The following is a 24,095-nucleotide window of genomic DNA, read 5'->3' as shown; positions in this document are numbered from 1 at the left end:
AGCTTCAATTACAGCCCGTCAGATTCTAGGTGATCAGAGAGAAACTTGCATCAGTAGTGGCTATCAACGTTTCACCAACCGTAAAGTACGAAATACTCGCTTGCATCGACTCTACTCTTACATCTCTTTAGACTCTTTTTTTTTTTCTATAATCAACGCCGTCTCTTGATGTCCTTGAATATCTTTAACTGCCAGATCATCCTCTAACCAAACTTCTCGCCCGCCTCCTCTCCTCCTCAGTCAAAACCCATTCGATGGCATCGTCTTCTCCATCTTGGGCCATAACCTCATCCCACTCGTCATCTTCCATGTTGGCGACCATGAGTATTTGCAGGACCTTGGCGAAGACCTCTCTCACGGCGTAGTCCCCACGAGATACGATGTCTACTAACGCGATAAAATCACGCTCCAGTCTGATTGCACCAAGAGCATTTGTGCGGCCCGCATAGCCCATGATCTTCTTCTCCCATATCTTGGAGAGGTAGCGTGCTGTGGTGTCAAGGAGAGTGGTGTATGTCCCTGGTGTCATCAAACGTGCAATTGGCTTCATGAGTTGATCCCAACCATGCTCGAACAGTCGGGGTACTTGTTCCAGGAGTTCATCCTCGTCTTCGTCATTCTGCTGCGCTATATCTGCAATATCGTCCTCCGACAAGGTGTAGTCCGCATCACGGAATGTATCTGTCAGGACCGGCCTTAAACGGAGCTTGACAACCTGGTTGAAGAGTACCTGGATTCCCTCGTTGAGCAGCTCGGTCGTTTTTCCGATGAACGAAGTTTGAAGGGTGTGTAGCGCGTTTGCAACAAAGATAACATCTCGCTCAAATGGGAACGAATCCTTGAGGGGCCCGTTTTGGGCATCACCGTTTGGCAGGTGACTCGATTCCCCTATCCGCCCCGTGATAATTCGAGTCAAATACTCGTTGGCCATGTCCAGACTATTGATAAGAACGATGAACTGGATGATCTTGTCCTCAGGTGGGAAGCCTCCCTGGACGACCGGTCTAGGATACGATTCATCTCTCATCTTGCGCTGGATCATACCAACAAAGTCGGAGCCAAGCACTCGGCCAACTGTCGGGACGACAGAAGCAATGACATCTCTTTGTGATGTTGAAATAGATTTCTGAATGACCGCATTCACAATGTACATGACATCGTCCACCGCTAATATAATGTATGGGGCGTTGCCCTCGATCTGCCTGCTCAAGCTTAATGACAGACCGGTAGGATATTCGTCCAGCTGGAACGCCTTTTCGACAGAACGACGGAAGAAGAAAGTAGTCATGACGTTATAAGGGGATGTGAGCTTGGTAGATACTTTTCGGTACAGATTTGACTTGACAAGTACATCTGGTATGACAAGAGGCGCCTCATCTGGTGTGTCGGGATTCTGTGACGTATAAGTTTCAGTTTATCTCGAGCTTGAATAGCCAAACATACCTTGCATTTGCCGGCGAGGAATCGAGTGTACAATGACCAGCGTCCAAGCATCACCGCAATCTCGCTCAGGAGGCCGTCAACTTCTCTCATATTGACACCCTCATCCTCACTTTCTCGGGGATTGTTGCCAACCCCTATAGCTGGCGAGTTCACCCTCGGTGTGCCACCACGAGGGGGCTGGGGTAAGAAGCTCTGGACTAAAAACGAGAATGGATAACTCCTGACGTCGGTGAGTTTTCTATCGATTCCTCTTTCGTCGCTCCAGGTGTCGACAATGATACCACCCTGGACATCCGCTTCCATCTGTAAACGTTCAATAACACGAACCATTTTTCCAGAGCCATAATGACGCTCTACAAGCCCGCCGTGGCCTTCGACAATCTGTGCGATGTGCTCAAACAACTTCGTCAAGGCGTTGGCATAAAAGAAACCTTCCCTACGCTGTCCGTTCAGGGCGTCTTTGAGTGTCGCTCGAGCGGTTCCAGCGACTCCCTGGCACACATATCTTCCGTAGACATCTAATCCGACCTCAGCTCTTCCTATCAAGGGGAAGAGCTTGAAAAATCTAGTAACTTTCGTGCCATCACTCTCCTCTGCCGCCTTTTCAAACTCTCTCAAGAAGAGGCCGCATAAACTCTCCTTGGCTTCTTCCAATGTCACCCATGGCGGGTCGGGGACTTCGACGCTGGGTACTATGCCAACAGCGAATGAACCTTTTGTGATCTCTTCTGGTATCTTGCTTGCTCTTGATATGTATCCAGCAGCAGCCTCCCAGTCTTGGGGCGCTCCCATGGAACCCACCACGCCATTGACACAAGCCTTGAGCTCCGCGACCTGTTCCACCACACCCAGCGTTTCTTCGACTCGACTCTTTTCGAGGTCCAGCTCCTTGACCCTGTCACTCAGTCGACCAGCCGTATCTGCTGCCGTTGCTAGCATGTCATTTCCAATTGAACGTGCGGCGATGACCTGCGCTCCCAGTCCAGCCCGCAGCAGATCCAGCCGCCCAAGGTCGCGGGATAAATCAGCCTGTGAAGCCACGAGAGCATCGAGGCGGGACGTTATAGAAACCTCGTGGGCATGCAGGGAGGCGAGCGCTTCACGAATCTCGGACTCGGTGTTGGCATTGTCAAGGGACGAAGTAGAGACAGCGGCTGGTGTTTCGACGACAGGGTGTTCGCTGTGGGAAATGCCGTTTTGAAGGCTTAACATTGTCATTAAGATGTCCTATTCCGGCGGCGCATTTCTGCCTTCTGCTTCTTTTTCTCTACGTTCAGGGCGAATGAAGAAGAGACGTGGGGCTTACAGCGCAAAGGGGACTTACTTGTCGCAGCTGGAGGCGTTGCCTTGTTGGTGCCACGCAGCCTCTCTCACTGGGAGAGCTCCCCCCGCAATTTTCGTTATGGAGGCCTACCCTGCACCCCGAGACGGAATGACATGCCCATGGCCAAAAATCCCTTGCTGGAAAAAAGGCACAGCAAAGAAGTATTAATAAGATAGTTTAATGGAATTTCGGTCGATACAGGTCTGTTTCTGGACCTTTATAATATACAGCTTCGGTGCATTCGCTATGCAATACTTTGTACAAGGTTTATATCTTTATGCTACAATATGTCCCTTTTATATGAACCCCTAGCCCCTCTCAGTAAGAAATGGTGCCTCCTATTACACCGCCTGGCTATAACCGTTTCCAAAACGCCTTTTCTTATACTTGAGATATTTTCGCAGCTCGTCCGCCCAGAATACCGTGCTACACAAGAGAACGAGTCGTACGAGGTCAAAAAACCCAAGAGCTTCTGTCTGGAAAGTCTCCTGGAGCCAAGGAAAATAGATGACAAGCAACTGTCCAGCAATGCTGAGAGAGACAGCCCAGTTGAACAAGTTGTTAGAAAAGAGTCCAACTTCGCCCTGAAGCACCGACTTAGACTCTGACCGGCAGCTCAAAGCATTGAACATGTCGAAGAAGACGAAGCAGGTGAATGTCATCGTCGTGTCACGTCGGGTTACTTGTGCATCAGCCATCATCTCACGACGGTAGATGAGCATTGTTCCAATAGTAATAATGGCCGCCGACGTGAGAACGCGTGTAACAAGCGACTTGGTAAGTACTGGATCTCCTCGTCGTCGTGGAGGCTTGGTCATAACATCAGGGTCTACCCTTTCAACACCCAAAGACTGAGCTGGAGGGCCATCCATGATAATGTCTATAGCATGACGGTTAGCTTGGGTGAGGCTGCACATCAGCTGTTGCACTTACTAATCCAAAGAATCTGCATGGCGTTCAAAGGGGATTTGAAGCCAAAGCAGGTGCAAATAAAAACAAGTGCCAAACTGGCAGCACTTGTGCTGAGTTGGAAGGTCAGGAAATTCTGGATGTTGTTGAAGATACCCTTGCCCTCTTCGATGGCTCTGAGAATTGTAGAAAAGTCATCGTCCGTCAAAATCATGTCTGCTGCCTCCTTCGCAACATCAGTTCCATGGCGGCCCATAGAGATACCAATGTCTGCCTTCTTCAAAGCTGGCGCATCATTGACACCATCACCAGTCATGGCGACAATATCGCCTCTTGACTGGAGGGCTCGAATGATCTTAAGCTTGTGGTCTGGATTCGTTCGTGCAAATATGGTTGTGTGTTGCATGGCCTGTGCCAGATCTTCCTCCGACATCCTGTCAACCTCGTCACCACGCAGCACAGGCCTTACGGTGTTCTGGCCGCCTGCATGTCCACTAGGGACTGCAATGTTCATGCCCAGTTGCTTTCCTATCGCAAGCGCTGTCGTCTCTGCATCGCCAGTAATCATGATGACCTTGACCCCACCTCGCATCAAGCGCCTGATTGAACGTCCAACTCCGGGTCGCGGAGGATCACGCATACCAACAAGACCCGCAAAGGTGAGGTTTTTGTAAATGTCTTCTGGGCTGTGAGAAAATGGACTCTCGCTTCGGTCAAAACCAGGGGTGCTGCGCGCGGCGGATTTGCTTCTCAAAGGGCGCGTGACGGAACCGCTGGCAAATGCCAATACCCGTAGACCTTGGACAGCCATGGCTTCGGCGGCTTGAAGGGCCTCCTGACGACGTGCAGAGTCAAGTACAATTTCCCTTCCATCCTTTTCGAGATAAGTGTCACAGGCTGCCAGAACCTTTTCGATAGAGCCCTTCATGTAAGCGAATTCCTTGTCACCCTTTGTTTCGGATCCAATTGTGACACCCATCCACTTTCGTTCAGAGCTGAAAGGTGTCTCGCTCACTCGAGGGCCGATAGATTCTCTAACATCGTGCTCCTTGAAGCGATCAAGGAGGTCCAGCATGGCAACGTCAGTAGGTTGTCCAACCCAGCGGGTATATGTGGAAACCTGACCACGTCCTAGGGTCGACGAAAGTACAGCTGTTGCGGCTTGGCCATGCTCTGTATACTTTTGGGCAAGTCGTGCATCATTCGCAATATTGCCTATACGAAGCACTCGAAGGGTGGCCTGGTTAAGGTCTGGATTCGTTTCAGCATCATCGTGATCAGACTCCACCGGGACAGGTTCTTGAGCTCCAAAATACCACATTCGAGTAGTTGTCATGTGGTTCGTAGTAAGGGTACCTTGAACGCTCTTGTTAGCTCATCTCCGCGCGTGACGCCCAGTTTTCATACCTGTTTTATCAGTGCAAACTACATTCACGGAGCCCAGAGTCTCGACCTTGGGCATCCTTCGGACGATCGCATTATGCCTAGCCATGCGATGCACTCCCAGAGCCAATGTGACAGTTACAATAATAGGCAGACCTTCGGGGATGGCGGCAACGGCAAGTGATATCGAAATAGTGAAGATCTCAAGAAGTTTCTTCCCCTGGAGCCAGCCGACAACTGAGATGAGGCCAATTACAACAAATGAAGCTTTACTGAGCTGCGAGCCGAGGTCATCCATGGATAACTGAAGTGGTGATCTCGGACTCTCGGTACCAGAAACGCTGACAGCAATAATTCCAAAGTGTGTATGGCCTCCAGTCGCAAAGACAATACCCTGACCATGGCCCGACTTCACCAATGTTCCCATATATGCAATATTATGAATACCGTCTCCGTGAGAATCTCCATGCTCAGAGGGGGCAAGAGAGTTGGGTCGAGGCAACTGTGATTTGTCGAGACCATATGAGCCAAATCCACGGCTACGTGCCTCAGCCGTCACTCTGACAGGCTCCGTCTCTCCAGTGAGGTTTGACGCATCAATCGTCAAGTCTGCGGCTTTGGTAACACGGATGTCGGCAGGAATGCGATCACCGGTGGTAAACAGAACGAGATCGCCAGGAACCAGTTGAGAAGCCATGACCTTGGAAGAGGTCGCATCCAGAATATCGCTAACTGGAGTGACAGAGCCGGGGGTCAAGGCTGAATCGGCATCATCTGTGCGCGGTGGCCAGGTAGTAGTCTTCCCCAACGGCGATGTTTTGCTCTGACCACGGACCAGATGGGCATGATTCGGCACAAGGTGGTTAAGAGCCTCGATAGACTTTTCAGAACGATACTCTTGTATGAATCCGACGGACACGACAATTGTCACAGCGACTGTGATACTGATAGCGTCATCCATGTTTCCCAAGAGGAGCGATGTACCGGCCGAAACCAGAAGCAGCAGAATAAGGGGCTCCTGGAATTGCTTAACGAATCGTAGCCATAATGGCTCTGGGGGATCGTGAGGAATTTCATTCGGGCCATATTCGCCGAGTCTGGTCAGAGCTTCGGTTGGAGTAAGGCCAAGGGTGAGTGATGTCCGTAAATTCGCTGCGGCTTCGCTCGGGGTCATATAGGAGAAATGATCGGCAACGTTCTGGTGGAGTTGTTAGTTTGGGTCCATGGAAATCGAGTATGTTACAGAGGATGCGCATGTTGAGACTAACCCGTGCATCAGAAGACGTGGTTCGCACGTGGCGACTTGGGCGCTGTGGACGATCGCTATCCTTGGAATCAATGCCATCTGCAGCATGCCCGGTGATGGAAGGGATGTTGGATGTCGGTAGCAAGGTGTCATTTCCCGGACCGTCGCGGCCGCCCCATGGCAGTTGCATATCGACAGAAGGACGCGCAAGTGGTTGTATTACAATTGTAGAGAAAAATCCGTCGAATGCATGGGTGTTTGAGTTAGTTCAAGATCAAATGCGCAAAGTCATGAGGAGGAGAAAAAGGCCCGTCGATGTTGGAAAGGGAATGTCAGGACATGGAGCAAAGTTGCCACGAGAAAGTTAGTTATCCCAAAACTGGACAGTTCGAAGTCAACCAAACGAAACGGCTCGCTTCAGCCCCGTTAAAGAAGAGATTCAGTCATGGGTGAACGGAAAAGTGAGAAGAGGAAGAGGCCAGCAAGAACAAAAGTAGACTTGAGGATGTGTTGGGAGACCTAAACGGAACTTAAGGTTGTCCTAAGATGTCCATGTGTCTTGTCCTTCGATGAGCGGGTCGGAGCTAGTACCTTTCAAGGCTCGGCAAGGCTGCCAGGGGCTTGCATATCGACTCTAGAAGCTCATAAGCCAGTAGCATCACCTGAAAGACGAAATCTGGCTTAGGGGACGAGTCAAGATTGGTTCTGTATTTGGGGTAACGTTAAATGATTCCCGCCCAGCTTCGCAATGCCAAGCCAATGATGCTTTTGCTGCAGGTTAAGCCACAATGGCGGACTATTAGGGTTGGGAACATTGATTTAAAGAAACAGTCGAGACCGAAAGTTTGGGGTCACTAGGACTCGCGTTGATAATTAATAATTGATCAAGTATAGAATGTACGGGTACCTACCTACCTATAGGACCTCATGAACCAATGACATCCATGTAAGTGATCCAATGGATATTGGTAGTGACGATCGCTTTTCATGTTCAACGCTCATGTCTTCGAAAAGGAAGAAGGCCATCACAGACTTACTACAACTATCATCATTCTAAAGGACCCAGGGGGCAGAAGATGTTGCCTCATATGAGGTGATGACCTCAGTTTCAGAAAAGTCGACGGATCCAAGCACTCAATTACACGAGCCATCATCCACAAATTTTGGCAGTGTTGGTTGGGAGACCTTGCTAGCCGATGATCGTAGCTGACCAATAAAAACACATCGCTATACGGATAAACCTGTCTCCGTACACCGCAATAGGTGCCTGCTCCTGCCACAGGCCTGAGGTGCCCCCAGCCACGCCATTTACCGTTGGACAACGACCAGAGCATCCCCCCTCTTCAAGGTCCAGGTCCCATTTTCCCTTCTGATAAAATACCTTGACTGCCTTACGTCGCGATAATCCCGCCCGCGCACACGCCTTGTCACTTTACTGCACTCCCGACACCGTCGCTATCGCCAGAATTTTGGTCGCTATAACATTCTCATTATTTTCCGCGACCTTTTCGCATTGCCTCGAGTTTTTGGGGTACGCGCGACTTTGCTTTTGCGCGTAGAGCTATCCTTCCACCAAGAGCTTGTTTACCCGACGCGCCCCCAGTCTTGGTGTTCATCAACTTAGCCTTGTTCTCCCACTAACCATCACTACCACCATTACCTGAAAGAACCCCTCAATATTCGAGTCCAACCTTTTGTCGCGTGGGTAATTGCCTCTTCTCACCTTCATACCGCGTAATTACGCGAGTGCATCATGTTCTACTCAGAGACTTTGCTCAACAAGAGCGGGCCGCTCGCCCGCGTCTGGCTTTCTGCCAACCTCGAGCGCAAGCTATCAAAGAATCACATCCTCCAATCCAATGTTACAGACAGTGTGGAAGCCATCATCACGCCTAACCAGGCGCCGATGGCCTTGCGACTAAGCAGTCAGCTGCTTTTGGGTGTGGTTCGAATCTACCAAAGAAAGACGCGTTATCTTTTGGATGATTGCAATGAAGCTATGATGAAGATCAAAATGGTAAGCCCTTCCCATGACGCGCTGCATGACCGAGTACACTAATTCTTTTAGGCATTTCGGTCTTCGGGTAACAACGACATGGCCGTCAACCTACAAATCCCCAACCGGGAAGCCCTGACCCTTCCTGACAGAATCACCCCATACGATAATTTCGAACTACCTCCTCCACCAGACGCGAACTGGCTTTTGTCTCAAGTGGAGGATGTGACTGCTGCTCCAATTGGCCGCAAAGGACGCGCTAGTCAGCGTGACATCAACCTTCAAGAAGATTACGATAACAGCCAGTTTCTCAACGATGGCATGGGAATGGAAGATGACATGATTGCACCGCTGGGGAACATTGATCTGGAATTGGATTTTGGTCTTGATGATCTTGGCCTTGAAGGGACAGGACTCGAGCCCGAAGGTGGCCGAAGGGAGGATCGCACGACGGCTGGTCCCCAGATTGACGATTCAGAGCTTGATTTTCCCCAAAAGGACGACGATCGAGCGATGACTTTAGATCTGCCCGACGAGCGCGTTCAGATTCATGACGGCGAGGATCCCGACCTGATGGCAATTGACTTCAACCCTGACGATGTCTCCCAAGTACCTGATATCGCAGCTTACCCTCCTCCTCGAATTTCAGAGTCGCCGCTTTCCGACATCGACGAAGACCGGGCTGCACAGCTAGAACAGGATCACTCGAGATACCAGATGGCAGACCTTTATGAACCCGACCACGAGGAAGATCAGATCGTTCGACGACCAGCACAGCGCGCCAAGAAACAGAAGATACTCACACCTGATGAAGAAATCGCTCTCTCAAGTAACCACATCAAGCAACAACAAGCCAACCGTGACAATATCATAAAGGAGGGTGGATTCCTTCCCCGTGACCCCTTTCTCCTGGCTTTAATGGATATGCAAAAGAGTGGAGGGTTCGTGTCATCAATCATGGGGGAAGGCCGAAGCTCAGCTTGGGCTCCAGAACTTCGCAATATGCTCACATTAGACACTGCTCGTGGCATGAACGAGCTCAAGCGCAAGCGTGACAGTGGTATTGCTGACGTCGAAAGTGACCACGGCGCTTCCAAGTCACCACGTATGCTCGATGTCGGTTCAGACACTGGACTTGGGTTCGAGGGCGCTTTCGGCGAAATGAGCATCCCCCCAGAGGAAAGCCGCCATGAAATCCCTGCCGACGATGAGATGGAGGACGAAGAGGCAGGAACCATGATGCCTGGCTTTGAAGATACGACTGTTGCTCTGGTCCATCCCGCTGAGAGCGGTCCTGTTTCTCAAGTCACGAAACACGTAGTGCACCAATTGCGAGAGCGATTTGGTGACGATGCTGCTGACAGCCCCAGCAAGCGAACTCAGAGAGCAGTTCTCCTCCAGAACCTCTGCCCTAGACAACAGACCACCAAGGCCGATGCTACCAAAATGTTCTTTGAGTGTCTGGTTCTCGCGACCAAGGATGCCATCAAAGTCGAGCAGGGTCCTGGTCTAGGAGATGACATCCGGATAAGGGCGAAGCGTGGACTCTGGGGAGCCTGGGCGGAAAGAGAAGCTGGTGGTGAGATGTCTCAAGACAATGACGCCCCGAATGAGCCCGAACGTGCTGCAGTTGCTTCAACCGCAGTTGCTGTTTCAGCATAATCTGACAGGTCAGGTGTTTTTGCTTATTGCATCTTAACGAAAACTTGGATGGGCGGCGTGTCAGGTTATATAAACTATTGAATTCCAGCATTCTAGGGCAGTCACTCAGGGGTCGCCCAGATGGTGTTGTCGGCGTTTCGGGAGATACCACGGCTTGCGGTACTTGGTTGGATTGGTCGTAGCTCTTTGGGAAAACGGCAGAGGTCGACGTGCGGCAGTTTCTTTTATGAACGAGTTCTGTTGGACATTGCATTAGTAGTTGAGTACAGTAGTAAAGAACGGTCACTTGTATCTCGACCTTTAAAGATCTTCTCAGTACCTCGGTGATGCCATAGTTAAATCCTTTCACAGCTGCATTCAACGCGGTGAAGCGCGTAGAAAGTAGATGCTAAGAGCCCCGCCATTTAAACCCCACGTCCAATATGATCTCATTTGCTTCTCCATTTGTTCTCCAGGCATCAGACACTGAGCAGGCACCCAAATAACAAAAGCTCCTTTTTCATTACCTAGGAACCAGGCTTGTACATAAAAACACCGCAACTCGCCAAACATTTAGTCGATCGTTAAGTGCCCCCGAACCAATCCACCATGCCGCCGCCTTCTCAACTCGCCATCGCTACAGGCTCTGTCAACCGACTCCTCAAAGAGGAGGCTTCATACCACAAAGAGGTTGAGGAGGAGGAAGCCAAGGTCAAAGCTCTGAAGGAGAAGATTGATAGCGGTGCAAACGATGATGAGAATGCTTCGTTCATGCTCAAACAGCAGGTCAGTCCGAAAGCCATCACCTTGGTATTCGGCCAAGAAAGTCGATCTAATACAACTTAGCAAACTGCCCTTGAGCAGACAAAGGCCGTATTCGAACCCCTACGACAAAAGATCGCTGTCGCTGTCGAGAAGCTGGAGGAGCAACTCACTGTGAGCGAAGAGCTGAACGCTCCGGAGGACCAGGTGGTGCAGGCCAAGGAGGCGCTGGTAAAAGCCAAAGCTACCCAGGCCAATGCTTAATCGAATCATAAAACAGGACAAGGGAAGGATACTTTACGATACCACTTAGAAGACACTTGATAAAAAAAAAAACGGAACCGCTTCTGGACCTTCATTTATGAGGGTATCTTAAGACATAGTCGATAGTACAAACAGCCAAGTGGGAAGCCCTAATTGTCTACTTCCATCTTATCATTACTTTCAGGTGGCTCAACTGTCACCAGGGGAGTCATTCCTCCGTCATCATGGGCTCGACTGAACTCAGGCTCCTCCATGTCAACATCCTCTCCCGATTCTGCCTTACGCTCGTCGTGTGGTGGCATAGGCGAAACATCCCGACTGGGGGCCTGGCTATCTCCCCGGCTTTGAGACTCAGTATGGCCAGAAGGTGGCTTAAGCGTGTCTGGAGCTGGTGTATCCCTCATTGGTGTTGTTCCTCCATTGAGAGCTTCTGGGTTTGGTGTACCTGCGTCCCCATCTGCCTTCATCTGGCTATCCCCGTCGGGATGAGGTGTCGCGTTACCGCTCGGTTCGTTTCTGGGTGTCTGGCCGACCTTGTCCACTTCGGCATCATCCTCAGCATCCTCATTCATACCCTCTCGACGATCGACCTCCTCCTTTTCATCTCTAATCTGTCGCCGCAAGAGCATCCCTTCTTCCATGATTCTATTGAATTGTTCTCGCCGTTCTCTCCAGGTTTCGCTGTAGGTTTCGCTCTCTCGCTCTAGCTCTCGACACTCTTCCTCGAGTTTAGCGAGGTTGGCAATTTGGTCTTCCCGTGGTCGAAGAAGGCGGTTCGATGTGATTTTTTCCGCTAGCTCATCGAATTGTTTGCGCTGTGCGAGGGTGGCTTGTGCGGCCTCGAGCTGCTCTCGAAGTTGGATATTGTTTTGTCGTACTGATTGGCAATCGGCGAGGATACGATCTTGGTCGACTCTGTAGCGCTCACGTTCTTGGGAATTTGCGTTGTGGAGGAACTGCATGCGCGTGATACTGCTGCCAAAAGCATCGAAGTCAAGGTTCATGTCCTCCTTGAGCTGCTTGAGTTTGGACCTGATATCTTCAGACGTATTGGCTCCATTTATGGCAGGATCGAATGGTAGTAAGAGCTGTGATATGGTATTGATTCGTTTGGTGAGACGCTTGAAAGGCTTCTCCTCCACGTTGAGGAGGCGAGTCTTATGAAGCTCAGCCTCTTCCTCAGGATCCAAGAGATCCCATGTGGATGCCATGGTTTGCGGTCGAGTCGCGATCGGATGAGAATGTTTGTGTAGTTTCTGCGTGGGGATATGGGTCCACAGAAAAGACGAAGAAGATAGTATGTCGGTCGCGACGCGTCCCAATCGTTAAAAAAAATTATTTGATTAAGCCTTGCATAAATAGATTTTGAGGAAGTTAAAAGGTGATTGACAACAAAGCTCAGCCTTGTGATAGCATTGAAGATGCGAAAGCAGCGAACCAATGATGCGTCGTAGTGAGGATGACTAAGATTGCTTCTTTGATGATGCATCCTGCCGCCCTCTCCCACTGCTCAACGCCTTCGCTGGTATTTACAACCTGCAATAATCCATCCCAAACACTCCTAATTTTATCCCTAAAACCACTGCGCCCTTTACAAAGGCACAGTCAATTCCGATCGCATCAAGTCATTAACAACATGTCAGAAGAAGAACGAGAACTTCTGGCTCGTATCAGTCAAGTTGCGGGTTTGTGCCCCTCGCGCATCATGGTAAATTCAATTTGCTGATAAATCCTAGGCCAGATCAACCGACATAAGAACCAGCAAGCGGGCTCTCGGGGATCTCCAAGCCATCATCCTGCTCATCATCGTCGTATGTGGAAACTTGCCTTGAGGGGAGATCACTACTGATATGCTCAGAAAATTCCTATCGACATGCGAGTTCCCCGTACCCAGCTCGCCATAATAGAATTGGCCGCCACCCTACGGCGCACCACCACCGGACCCTTCACTTGAATGGCGACAACTCAACTGCTTCTCGGTCTGCCAGTAGTGGTGCTGAAACACCCCCTGGCTGGGTTTCCAGAACCGATCGCCACCGTCAACTTATCAACGCCAACGTTTACGAAAAAGAAACCCAAAACCGAGCCAAGGCCATCGAACAAACACGCCAGAGAAAGATCAGCGGACGTCGGCAGCGCGAGAAGGCTCAGTTTAACGAGTTCCTGAAGCATCAAGCTACCGCTTCGAGCGCGCAGACTAACCCCGCAGACCGCAACGTGCTCACCATCGAAGGTGCCCAATTCCGCGTTATGGACGGTGGCAAGAAGCTTGTCAAAATTCCTGGTGCGTGCAAACTTCGGTGCGACTCTGACGCTTGTGCCTTACCCGCTGCAGATGCCCTCAACTCCTCCTCACGAACTCCAAAGTTCGCCACTGTTGCTGGGGTCAAGTTTTACCGAACAAAGACAGGAAACCTTGTTGCGAACAGATTCGTTAACGACCAACGGTATGAGGTTCTTTTTAGTGAGACGAAGCTGCTAACAGGGTTAAGGCGAACCGGCGCGGTCAAGAAGATAAATCAACCCTGTAAAATCTTCTCAACGACTGGTAATTTCTCTTCCCCAGGCTGGAGTGCTACACATCTCCTTTACCTAGACCGGCCCAGTGGCCATGGGGCGAAACTGACGAGTACTTTGCACATAGGTTCATGCACCAAAGGCCCTCGGTGCCGCTACATTCACGACCCGAACAAAGTGGCACTCTGTAAAGATATACTGAAAGATGGGCAATGTGTCAACGGCGAGTCTTGTGACCTCTCCCATGACATGACTCCTGAGCGCACTCCCAACTGTTTGCATTATGCCAAAGGCCACTGTGCCAAGGCTGACTGTCCTTATACTCACTCTAAAGCGTCCCCAGCCGCCCCAGTTTGTCGCAATTTTGGTTTCAACGGGTACTGCGAGATGGGAGCAGAGTGTACTGACCGTCACGTTTTTGAGTGCCCTGACTTTAGCAATACCGGCCGCTGTAAGGTCAAGGGATGTAAGCTCCCACACCGTGAGAGGGCAAGCGTCCTTCGAAACAAAACCAATGCCGCCGGCGAGCCTCTTGGAGACATTTCAAGTGATGACGAAACTGCTGATTCCGACGATGTTGATTCAGATGAAGTTGCCGAGTTCATTGATGCAGACTCGGACCTTTCCGATTTTGAAGAACAGAAGGACTTCCTATCGATCTAGATCAATTCATCATGTCTGTTTCTAGCAAGTAGAAGCAGGCAACCTCGGATTCCAACTTGTTGTTCTTTCCTGGCGTCTGGAGACTGGGACGGGATTCTGGTAAATGATTTCAAGATACCCATGACTTATCGGCGCCTGTAAGGGTTTTGGCTATGAAATGCCACCAGCATATCACGAAACAAAGGAAAAGAAACAAAAGATGAGCAAAAGCACGCGGTTATCAAGATGAACACATCTGTGTTCAAAAGAATACCGAAGATAGTAGATATGTATTGAATGAAAGATTCTGTTACTGTGTACGACCATGAGGCAGTATTGGTGATTGCCTAGATGATTACAATGGGTTGAAGATCCTGGATGCCCTCCTGGCTGTAGCTGTCGGGGACGATTTATGCCATGATTACTAACCTAGTAGGTAGATAGGTACCTTAGACGCGGCCAGAACAAGGTGGCATTGGATGTCATCAAGGATGAGGGGCATTGTTTAGCTTCAATGAACCTAATATTAGTAACAGGTGCCTTGAACTTTTGACTCTGCTTATTCGACATGGGAGCAAACGGCTTCATACCTCATTGAAAGGAAGCTTAAGAGATTGGCTTACGGTCCCAGTATCAAATGAAAAACCGGAATGCTATGACATCCCCAAGTCGGAAAACGTCTTTGTCCTGACGTATGAACACCACAATAGCTCTAGGTACTCTTTGAAACGAACCAGGGGTTGCTGATCTTTGTTGGCGCTTAGACCAGAGATCTGAGAAACACCAGTCACATCGTGTTCAATGACAGTTCTGGTACAAGAAGCTGCAAAGCCTCGACTCAGCCTCAATCCATGCATCTGCCTGTGCCCTTGCCTGTGTCTGTTTGCGGTGTCTTGAAGGAATGAGTAAAGCGCCAGTATCTTAATAAACATGCCATCCTCACTCGACAATATTAACCTGATCTTTAGCTTATTTCGTTGATCCCGTCTCGTTCTCGATTGGGTTGTTTGCTTTCGCGAATCGCTGTGTAGATCCTTGTGAACGGACCCTTCCGCCTCCTGTCATCAATATACTGATTACAACCCTGCAAACCTCTCTTCAGTACAGATTACCATTACAGTTAGCGAAAATGGGCATACGCGATATCCTCAAGAAAAAGGACGACCTCTCGACAGGCCAACCGCCTGAGAAAGGCACCATCGATCATCTGGCAGCCCCCGAATTTACCATCATCCGCTCAGACACCTCAACCCAAGAGCGCATCTACCCGCCGTCCATGAAGTCCGTCGACAATCTACATCTCGCAGTCCAAGAACCCAAAGAAAAAGACAAGCCCCGACGATCCCTCGATGTCTTCCGCTCCGGTCGATCACGCTCTGCCTCAGAGTCGAGCCAGACAAAGAAAGAGAGCGGCGCCCGTCGTCTGTCTCAGCGACTGCACCTGAGCCGGGCACCTCCCTCGTCCGAGAACGTCCCCGAGAACCTGCCCGACATTGTTACATCAGATGAGGCGCAGTGGGAGAAGCGCGCGACTATGCTGGCGGGTCAGAATAACCGCGCCAGGAGCAACAGCAGGCCAGGCACGCCCTCGGACAGCAGTAGAGGCGAAGAGCGTGCGGTTTCGTCGCAGCAGATTGATCAGGATATTCAAGAAGCCATTCGCCTGCACGAAGAAGGGAAACTGGAGTTGTCGACACGCATGTTTGGGCGGCTGGCTGATCCTCAAGGTGCCAACAACCCGCTCAGCCAAGTGTTGTACGGCCTTGCTTTAAGGTGAGAACACTGGATAGGATATCAATGTCTCGGGTAGAGCACGTCAGGTAAAGCTTGATAGAGTTTGAAGCTCTGGAGACGGTTGAGACTTCAAACCTTGATATTTACGTTGAGCGATACCCGAAACCTTGTACCAACCTTGTGATCTATCGAAATGAGTTGGTTTACATGTCTCGAACGCTAACATGACTCGTGTTGTACAGACACGGATGGGGTTGCGCTCCAGATCCAGAGGGTGCCGTCAAGTATCTTTCAGCTGCAGCATCCAATTCTGCGTCGATTGAGCAGATGGCTCTCCAGGCGGGCATGAAGAAGGGTGGAGCTGCAAAGGGAGAGCTTGTTCTCGCCATTTTCGAGCTGGCGAACTGCTTCAGGCATGGTTGGGGCATCGAAAAGGATGCCTACGCCGCCAAGCAGGTACGTTGGCTCTGACTCTCGTGGGAGTGACATCAATTGCTGACCATTGACTTCAACACAGTATTATGAGACTGCGGCGAATCTAGGAGATACTGGTAAGTCGTACATACACAAGCTGAGAACAAGGTCTGACACTATTTGATAGATGCCATGAACGAGATTGCCTGGTGCTACGTCGAAGGCTTCGGGTGTAAGAAAGACAAGGTATGTTACACCAGAAGCCATCTACTCATGACTGCCTGCCTGGTCGGTTCAAGAGCACTCTGTACCATGAGTTGTATCGAAGCCATGGCTGCAGAGATGTTCTCGGTGAGCCTAGGTCACTTGATTCGTCGAGACACTGGCTCCCAACTCACTACCCAACTCACTACCCAACTCATTCTGTCAGAATCTTCAATCGACTCTAACCGTTTCTATACGTTTAATGATGCTTGATTCATCGCATGAGGCTGATATCCTGTACAGTTCGCGGCAGCTCGGTATTATCGACTGGCTGAGAAGGCCGGTAATAAGACACTAGGGAACTCTTGGTAAGTCCACAGGCCAAAACCTCCGTCTGCACATCGTCTTCCAGCGTTATTGTGGCGGTCTGTATTTCGATAGGCTCTCGTCGACTCCGCCTTGCTCGGCAGCCACAGGACCTGGTGCCACGGAGGGCGTTCTATCGATTGGTCTTGGTCCCCCATCATGCATCATACGATTCGACGAACAACCGCTGATTCAAACATCGTGCATTAGGATCTGGAAGGAAAAGTACGACCCTCCGGGCGACGGCAACCGCAAGTAGCGCAACTGTAGCTATTTGCCACTGTGACTGAGAGGTGTATCTCCGCGACATATATGCCGTATAAGTCAATCAAGAGGAGAAGGAGGAGGAGGAGGAGGAGTTGATGGGACAGTCGACCACATAGTTTTGATTCGACCCTTGAGTGACCAGCCAATTTTTATCCCGTATTGATGCAACTGATTTAGGGGTGTCTTGCTCACATCAACATATATGTATACTTGCCAGATGCGGTTGGGTGGATAAGACTGTGGAGGTTTGTGTGTGCTTGTGTCTCGATATCTTACTATTCTTAAGTATATAGATAGAGTACAGGGTGTTTCCACCTTGTGTCTTGTTGTACATATCGCAATACATTATCTGAGTGGTTCTCTACATATCATTAGGGTTAAGACCATTGGTGTAGCAGCCGTATATCGTCCCATCGTCACCATCTCGCGATGGATGTTCCCCCTTCTCTCACTTTGGACTTCGTGACAAAACCCTACCAATCCCACAAGGCGTTTACTATTGATGCCCAACGTCGATAGCCTAAAAGACATCATATTATTATTGGACGTCTTAGTCATGCGGCCTGTTAACGCGGCCCGGTCGAGGCCTACATGACGAGGGGTGCACGGAGGTTGTCACGGTTCATCGCTATAGCGGGCCTGTTATATGATCAAAGTGATCTCATCTATCGGAGATATCATATTGAGAAGGGAGCTTAGCAATAGTGAATGAATTTGAAAATGCTATATTGCTGCCTGTAATTAGTGGTTGAAATATCAGCGTTTGAACTTGGTTCATTCGTCTCCTCAGACTCTAAGACCATCGCATTTTTATCTCATGCATGGTCAATGATAGGTTTGTGATTCAAGCCCATTTGTTCCTTGCGTCGAGAGACGAAGAAAAGAATCATAAGACCCCCAACTAAAGCTATCCCTTCAGCTCAACGCCCTGCAATGCAATGCCATGCAATGTAGCCATGCCCGGCAACTCCCAGACGAGATGCAACTTCAAGGATTCCCCATATGAAAGAGCAAGCCATAGTGGCGCAAAACCGGTGATTCGATATATATTTGTTTAGACTATCAGCATAAGCATGAGGCCTACCACTTAGCCTCTCGTTAGAAGACCTGATTATTATTTTACTTGGGCGTCAAATCAAGTCAACTCGTCAGTACTGTACATGCTCGTCTAGCTGATGTGCGCATCGCGTGCCGTCCCAGCGCCACGCATTGGCAAGACATTGTCTCAGACAAACCACCCTCTCGCACTGACACCCACCACTTGCATCTTCTAGCCTATCATCGACCGGTCTAGCATATGTCTCACCTGGTAGGTATCTTTTATCAATTCTTGTTTCAAAACTAACACCCGCTCTCCTTCCTCTTTTGGGACCTGGTCCGTTCCAAGTGTATAAAAGTCTGCCTAAGCAGATATCCGATGATATGACATAACTGTTCACGAGGTAACATCGGCATCATGATCGTCACAAATACTGAACGTAACTACTGGGATGGATATTCTTTGTTTGATGCTCGCTGCGTGAAAACTAATTCCAGATAATTATCCATGCCATAAAATATTGTACAACTGACCGGATCACCTGGAACCGGAGGTTGTTTTAAAGAATCGAACTAATTCCAAACAAACAAGTAAATGGATCATCGACGAGCTCGTATCATCGTCATCATTGACCATTTCAGTCATTGTCGTCTTCAGACATATGTCAATTTCCATCTCCATCCATATCCTTAGCCTCCAAATCCTTTCCATGCACCGCGATAGTATCAAGACTCTTCATGGACTGGGCCCTCATAGAGTCTGCCTGCTCCTTCTTGCTGGCTGCTGTTTCGCCGCTAGTGTCGACACCCAATCTGACTCACATCCGTCCACGTCGACCACATCCCGTTCGCCGTTACCAAAAGAGAGGTATCCAATTTCGAGATAGGAAAACCGATGCCACGCTGGGAAAAATCACTCAAAAAAACAAATCAATGCACGCTCGCTTGCTCGATCCATAGGAAATCAGAAAGACCCCGAAATAGGAAATCCACAAGAAACGACAAAAGGAAGACAAGAAACCATCCATTTGGGTGCGTGAGCAACATGTCTGGAGTGCGCGAGAGCGACATCGAGTATATGGCAGCTCATCCCCCGTAAAGAGGAAGGAAAATAGCCGACTTACAAGGAAAAACAAGTGACAAAAGAGAAAGGAAATAGAGAAAAATGAGAACAAATGATTCAAAACCGTTCGAGGCTAAGCCGTGAATTCGTCATCGTGACTTTTTTTATATTCTTGATTCGTGTCTTCGTTCATGTCCTTAATTCGTTGCATTGCTGCTCATTTTGTGCGCTGTTGCATTCTGACACCATTTTCGCGAAGTTTCGCACAACATCGTTGGGAATCTGGTCCCACAGAAGGGAGCGCGTGTACACTTCGGCTGCATCGTTTTGTTTGTTTGGAATCCGCATCGTCGCGAGTGCTTCGGCAAGATTTCGGCGACCTTGACTGGGTGATGATCTCTCGGGAGCGTTCTGGAGGAAGTCTTGGGAGTTGACACCATTATACTGAGCAGCCGATAGAGAGAATATTTGCTCATTGGTCTGCTCTTGAGTCGGCTGAGTCAGCTGGTCACCAAGCTCACCGAGCATCGAAGGTGCAACACCATCCATCGCCATGTCGTTCATGGAGATGGTATTACCCCAATTAGCAGCGCCGGATGGTTGGGGGGCAGCTTGCAGGCTGGCCGACTGAGAGTTGACCCCAGCGTCCTTGAGAACGTTGTCGAGAATGGTGGCCGAGGCGGCCCTGACATCTTCAGAAACGCGAGGAATAGCAGGGGTCGAGCGGCTCGAGAGGACGAAGGCACCGACGAGGAAGAGCATGAAGAGGAGGCCACCCTGGGCGGCAGGCTTCTCGCTCTCGGCGAAGGGGTTGTCGTTCTTCTTGGCGGGAACAATAGCCATCTCCTGCTTGACTTCAGGCTCTGGGTAATCGTGAAGGAAGTTCGAAGCATCCCATGCACCAGGCATGCCCAAGCCATCCATAGCGTCCATTGCATCGAAGCCGTTTGAGAAGCCATTGTCTCCGGTGGCGGGAACGGCGCTATCGAGTCGCTGAACATGGTCGGTGAGAACGCTGATCTTCTTCCTCAGTTCACCAGTCTCATTGGTGTGAACACGGATCATCTCCTCTTTGTCCAGCCGCTGGGTCTCGATGAACTTGATGCATTCCTGCTTTTCGAGGGCCAGTTGTTCAACCCTAGCATGAAGCATCTTCAGCTCTTCCTCCATGTCAGTCATGAGAGCGGTATATTGCTTCTTCTCATCCTCTAGACGCTCAGTATGCTGCTTCTTGCGTTGTCTCGAGTCGAGGCTGACGAGAGTTAGTATCAAATCTTGAAAGTAAATCGCTTATGTTTATTTAGTGGGACGGAACTTACGCTGCTTGTCGGTTACGGAGCAGTCGCTTCTGCTGCTTGAGCTCCTTAATCTCTTGCTCATCAGTGGACTGAGAAATAAGATGGTCGATGTTGCTGAGGTTCCGCTCTGCTGGAATATCAAAGCGAGCATTCTTCTTCCGAATACCGTCGCCACGGCGCATCTCGTTGTGAGAGCGGAGACCGGGGCTGCTAGGGCGCATTTTGTTCTTGTTAATGGGCTGCTGAGGGGTCATCCACTCTTTCTGGGGAGATGTGGGGATAGACTGGGAGCCGACGGGAAGTGACGGGAACATGTTCCCAGGGTTTGTGAAGGGTGTTGGGCCGGCCATGGGTCGGTGGAAGAGAGATGCGTTGGCGTCATATTCAGCAGGAACACCATCGAAGGGGTTCAGAGGAGTGCAAGTGCCGGAGGTGTTTCCGAACCAGTTGGCAGTGGCAGCGAAGCCATTGTTCTGAGTGTGATCAGGGCGCATAAAGGGGTTGTTGCTATGCTGATCAAAGAAAGGGTTGTTGGAGGAAACCGACTGCATTTCGACGGATTGCCAGTCCTCTTGTTTTGGTGAGAAGAGAGGGGGGCCGACAGCAAAGGATTCTCGACGACTGTCAGCCATGGGGGGCGATAGTTCTAAGCCCGAATCGATTGTGTTGTGTTCAAGAATGTTGTCGTCTAATACACTGTTGTCTTCGTCTTCGAAGTACTTCTGTGCGTGTTGTGTATCCACGGTTAGAGAGGCTGGACGATAAAAGGGTTGTTGCATTTGAAATGTTGAAGTCATTGTAGTGTTGTGAGATTGAGTGAGAGAGTGTGTGTTAAGTGAGGTTTTGTGTGGGTATATGTAAGAGAGCAGAGAGTTGGGTGGGGAAGTTTAAAAGAAACAGTGGAAGAAGGAAGCAAGGCTGCAAAGAGAAAGAGGAGCCAAGAAGGGAAGGGTGGAATCTGAAGAAGGAAACTCAGATTCAGAATCAATATCAATATCAAGGTGAAGAGCACAGAGGCACAGAGGGAAGCGAAAAGAGGTTGGGATTTGAGGGAGGGGCGCGAAATAATAAAGTACTGGAGTACCCAAGGTATCATCATTTTTTTCTTTGCGCGCGGGAGACTCAAACAATGTTTGGTGGGCAAGGCCGAACCGTAGTGCGGGCAGCGGTGAAGGACGAAACGGGTACGGGTGTGTATTTTTGGCAGCCTGCCAAGTTTTCACCCACCCAGCATCCAGCAGCTCACCTCACTTGAAGGGAAGGAAGCAATGGCAGGACAGGGCAGGGGCGTGTAAAGTGAGGTGAGGTGGGCTTTGAGAACCTGGAAGGAAGCCAGAAAGCCCGACCCTCCGTACTTGGGTGGGGTTAAGTGCCAGGCCAGGCCGATGCGAAAAGGGTACAGAGAGTGTGACTCAGTGCTCGGCGGGAGAATCGGGGGGATGGCTCGTACCTCTCGAGTACTTTAGTACTCCAGTTTGTGGCCAAGATAATTGAATGGAACGGGTGATAATGGATGAGATGGTCTTGGAAGCTCTTGTCTTTTCTCTCACAACGCTGAAGCTCAGGCGCAGCAAAAATTAAAGACGAAGCTTCTCCCGTAGAGTATTGTTTGTGCATAAGTGGCTCGAAATCGGCCTCCAGGGATAAAATGGTAACCTAAATTTGGAATCCTGGTATGTACCAAGATAGGAAAATGGGAAGAATTTCCGAAGAATCTAGGACGTAAGGAAGTGAAAAAGAGGCTGGCGATAGATGGGATAATAGATAGTGGAATGTGCGGGCGGGAAGCCGGCGAGGACGGGAAAGGGCGGGAATGGCCGATTCACTAGAATATAACCAACAATGACAAGCCGAAGGAAATAGGAAATCAAGGGCGCGACTGGACGCTCTCGGTATCTGCAATGCAGTATAATGCAGTGCAGAAGCCTAGCACGGCGCAATAGACAATGACCAAATAAGGAGCACTTACAACAGCAAGAGACCGGCGCGTCCCCAAGTGCAACAATATGTCCTAAGGCTTTGGGATGGTGTGGGCTAGGCGTTTTGTGGTGCTGATGATGTCCAGGATTCACTTTGATGGTGCCGTTTTTGAGGTAATATGTGTGGAGTGTGCACTATAAAGCTTTGTGTGGTGGATGGTGCAATTGAGACCTTGATATAGTCTGCAATCCTAACAAACAAGATAGGACGATGAACAGAGTTGATGAGTTACTAGGTATGTATGAAGAAAACAGACTTCTACTTTGGGATCAAGGCGAGGACAATCTTCGATTATGTACTTGGACGGGGCAAGTAGCCGGCAATTACTCTTGTGGAGCAGACACTGAAGCATCCATTCGCATCTTGGACCACGCCGGCGATGCCAGACTTGAAGCAACGCGGTTATGGCAGAGCATGGACAGGTCTTGTCGAGTTTGGCAGGGTACCTCTGCGAGACGGAGGATCATGGATGGGCATGACCCACCAGAGACCGGGGCCTTGTATTGGCCCCTCTTCCTCGGCACAGTTGGAGATGTCTAGGTTCAATGATCTGCTCGAATAAGAGCTCCCTTAGCTAACAGATCTCATAAGCGCTTTACTAGGGCATGACCACGGTGATGGAGAATGAGAAATCAGATCAATCAGAGAGAGAAAGTGTATGAATTAATGATTGAATGAGCCAGTGAATGAGCTTCCTGAGAAGCACGCGTCTCGTCGATTTAGCCGTCTAAGCCGTATCCAATATGATATGGGAATAAGAACTCAGCGTAGCAGACGATCTATCTGGGTGTGGAGGCGCAAGTCAGGGTTGGGGGGCCTCAATCGACCAGGCAAACTTGGGGTCCAACCAGGCTGAAGATGCTTTCATCGGCAAGAGCCAGAAGACCAGATGAGACGGGACCAGGCCGCGATAGACTAGGGTAGGTAGGGAACTGGTGATGCCGATGTTTCTTCCCTCATCGGATCTCTTCCATTGCCAATATCGATATCACCGCCATCGGCTATCAGTCATAGTAGCGGTGATGGGTTTCAATGTGCCCAGCCAAATCTGTAACAACGACTCCATTATCTATTATCGTTGCGGTGGAAACCAACGATACGTAACAGTATGCGAATGGAGGATAGAACTCCGCAAAGGAGAGAGATTGTGACAGCTACACCACGATGTCAATCAGATCTCCAGATGTGAACCGACTTCCCGTTTCTCAATACAAAATGAGCTTAGTTTAGCACACCAGGCAGGGGACTTTCCTCATGTGTCATCCAAGCCTGGCCCAAGAGGAAGATTACCATGGATGCTATTCGTTCTTACTTGTCAGCCATGGAGCCCGTGTGAACAATTAGCAGCGGCGTATGTTGCTGTTAGCTTCAGAAATGGGCCGTCGTCACTTGACCGCTGCTCTGTTTTGTAACATACAGTACACAAGCCTTGGCCCTGTTTCCCCTTGGGCCGCTACCAATTCACATCGTGAGCGATTCTCGCGAGTGATGAGGTCATCGTCTCGGACTTTTCTATGCATGCTTTGTGATCTTCTTGTTCTTCAAATGTCTAGACTGGAAACCTTGCCATCATCCCAGCAACCTCACGCTTCTTGAGAGCCAGT

General features: G+C 49.9%; 8 protein-coding genes across 23 annotated transcripts; 5 read left to right on the top strand and 3 right to left on the bottom strand.

Moving 5' to 3' along the window:
* Positions 1-57: 57 nt before the first annotated feature.
* FOXG_00549 (uncharacterized protein) lies at positions 58-6,020 on the bottom strand (the record flags this gene model as incomplete). Its single annotated transcript, XM_018376975.1, has 7 exons — positions 58-1,393; positions 1,444-2,623; positions 2,768-2,789; positions 2,858-2,904; positions 3,377-3,647; positions 3,701-4,849; positions 5,084-6,020. 7 exons carry the CDS (start codon positions 6,018-6,020, stop codon positions 197-199), a joined length of 4,803 nt encoding a protein of 1,600 aa, XP_018232623.1. The 3' UTR covers positions 58-196.
* A 1,600-nt stretch (positions 6,021-7,620) lies between these two features.
* On the top strand, positions 7,621-10,317 carry FOXG_00548 (cohesin complex subunit SCC1). The gene is made up of 2 exons (XM_018376974.1): positions 7,621-8,322; positions 8,374-10,317. Exons 1-2 carry the CDS (start codon positions 8,059-8,061, stop codon positions 9,961-9,963), a joined length of 1,854 nt encoding a protein of 617 aa, XP_018232622.1. The 5' UTR covers positions 7,621-8,058; the 3' UTR covers positions 9,964-10,317.
* Positions 10,318-10,551: 234 nt separating this feature from the next.
* Positions 10,552-10,968, top strand: FOXG_00547 (tubulin binding cofactor A; the record flags this gene model as incomplete). The annotated part of the gene is made up of 2 exons (XM_018376973.1): positions 10,552-10,728; positions 10,789-10,968. 2 exons carry the CDS (start codon positions 10,552-10,554, stop codon positions 10,966-10,968), a joined length of 357 nt encoding a protein of 118 aa, XP_018232621.1.
* FOXG_00546 (uncharacterized protein) lies at positions 10,906-12,386 on the bottom strand. Its single transcript, XM_018376972.1, has one exon. The coding sequence runs from the start codon at positions 12,177-12,179 to the stop codon at positions 11,118-11,120; it is 1,062 nt and encodes a 353-aa protein (XP_018232620.1). The 5' UTR covers positions 12,180-12,386; the 3' UTR covers positions 10,906-11,117.
* An 83-nt stretch (positions 12,387-12,469) lies between these two features.
* On the top strand, positions 12,470-14,479 carry FOXG_00545 (uncharacterized protein). Of its 8 annotated transcripts, XM_018376971.1 has the most exons (6): positions 12,470-12,653; positions 12,705-12,779; positions 12,827-13,252; positions 13,304-13,415; positions 13,461-13,516; positions 13,613-14,478. In XM_018376971.1, exons 1-6 carry the CDS (start codon positions 12,605-12,607, stop codon positions 14,146-14,148), a joined length of 1,254 nt encoding a protein of 417 aa, XP_018232619.1. In that variant the 5' UTR covers positions 12,470-12,604; the 3' UTR covers positions 14,149-14,478. The 8 variants fall into 8 exon arrangements, with proteins under 8 accessions (XP_018232619.1, XP_018232615.1, XP_018232617.1 ...); XM_018376967.1 differs by having other exon boundaries at positions 13,461-14,479; XM_018376969.1 differs by having other exon boundaries at positions 12,827-13,415.
* A 247-nt stretch (positions 14,480-14,726) lies between these two features.
* FOXG_00544 (uncharacterized protein) lies at positions 14,727-17,565 on the top strand. 5 transcript variants are annotated; one of them, XM_018376961.1, is made up of 6 exons: positions 14,727-15,900; positions 16,104-16,317; positions 16,379-16,412; positions 16,463-16,521; positions 16,783-16,847; positions 17,056-17,565. In XM_018376961.1, exons 1-6 carry the CDS (start codon positions 15,257-15,259, stop codon positions 17,102-17,104), a joined length of 1,065 nt encoding a protein of 354 aa, XP_018232609.1. In that variant the 5' UTR covers positions 14,727-15,256; the 3' UTR covers positions 17,105-17,565. The 5 variants fall into 5 exon arrangements, with proteins under 5 accessions (XP_018232609.1, XP_018232610.1, XP_018232608.1 ...); XM_018376962.1 differs by having other exon boundaries at positions 16,783-17,565; XM_018376960.1 differs by having other exon boundaries at positions 16,463-16,847; positions 17,056-17,550.
* Positions 17,566-18,531: 966 nt separating this feature from the next.
* On the bottom strand, positions 18,532-22,781 carry FOXG_00543 (uncharacterized protein). 5 transcript variants are annotated; one of them, XM_018376957.1, is made up of 4 exons: positions 22,481-22,735; positions 21,962-22,226; positions 20,533-21,233; positions 18,532-20,465 (listed from the first exon to the last, which is right to left on the bottom strand). In XM_018376957.1, the coding sequence occupies exons 3-4, from the start codon at positions 21,141-21,143 to the stop codon at positions 19,403-19,405; spliced, it is 1,674 nt and encodes a 557-aa protein (XP_018232605.1). In that variant the 5' UTR covers positions 21,144-21,233; positions 21,962-22,226; positions 22,481-22,735; the 3' UTR covers positions 18,532-19,402. The 5 variants fall into 5 exon arrangements, with proteins under 5 accessions (XP_018232605.1, XP_018232604.1, XP_018232606.1 ...); XM_018376956.1 differs by having other exon boundaries at positions 21,962-22,781; XM_018376958.1 differs by lacking the exon at positions 21,962-22,226 and having other exon boundaries at positions 22,481-22,764.
* Positions 22,014-23,214, top strand: FOXG_17897 (uncharacterized protein). Its single transcript, XM_018397906.1, has one exon. It carries the CDS (start codon positions 22,702-22,704, stop codon positions 23,029-23,031), a length of 330 nt encoding a protein of 109 aa, XP_018232601.1. The 5' UTR covers positions 22,014-22,701; the 3' UTR covers positions 23,032-23,214.
* The last annotated feature ends 881 nt before the right edge of the window (positions 23,215-24,095 follow it).

Source organism: Fusarium oxysporum, chromosome 1, assembly GCF_000149955.1.
Source record: "Fusarium oxysporum f. sp. lycopersici 4287 chromosome 1, whole genome shotgun sequence".
NCBI lineage: Eukaryota > Fungi > Ascomycota > Sordariomycetes > Hypocreales > Nectriaceae > Fusarium > Fusarium oxysporum.
This window is presented reverse-complemented; position numbering and strand designations above follow the sequence as displayed.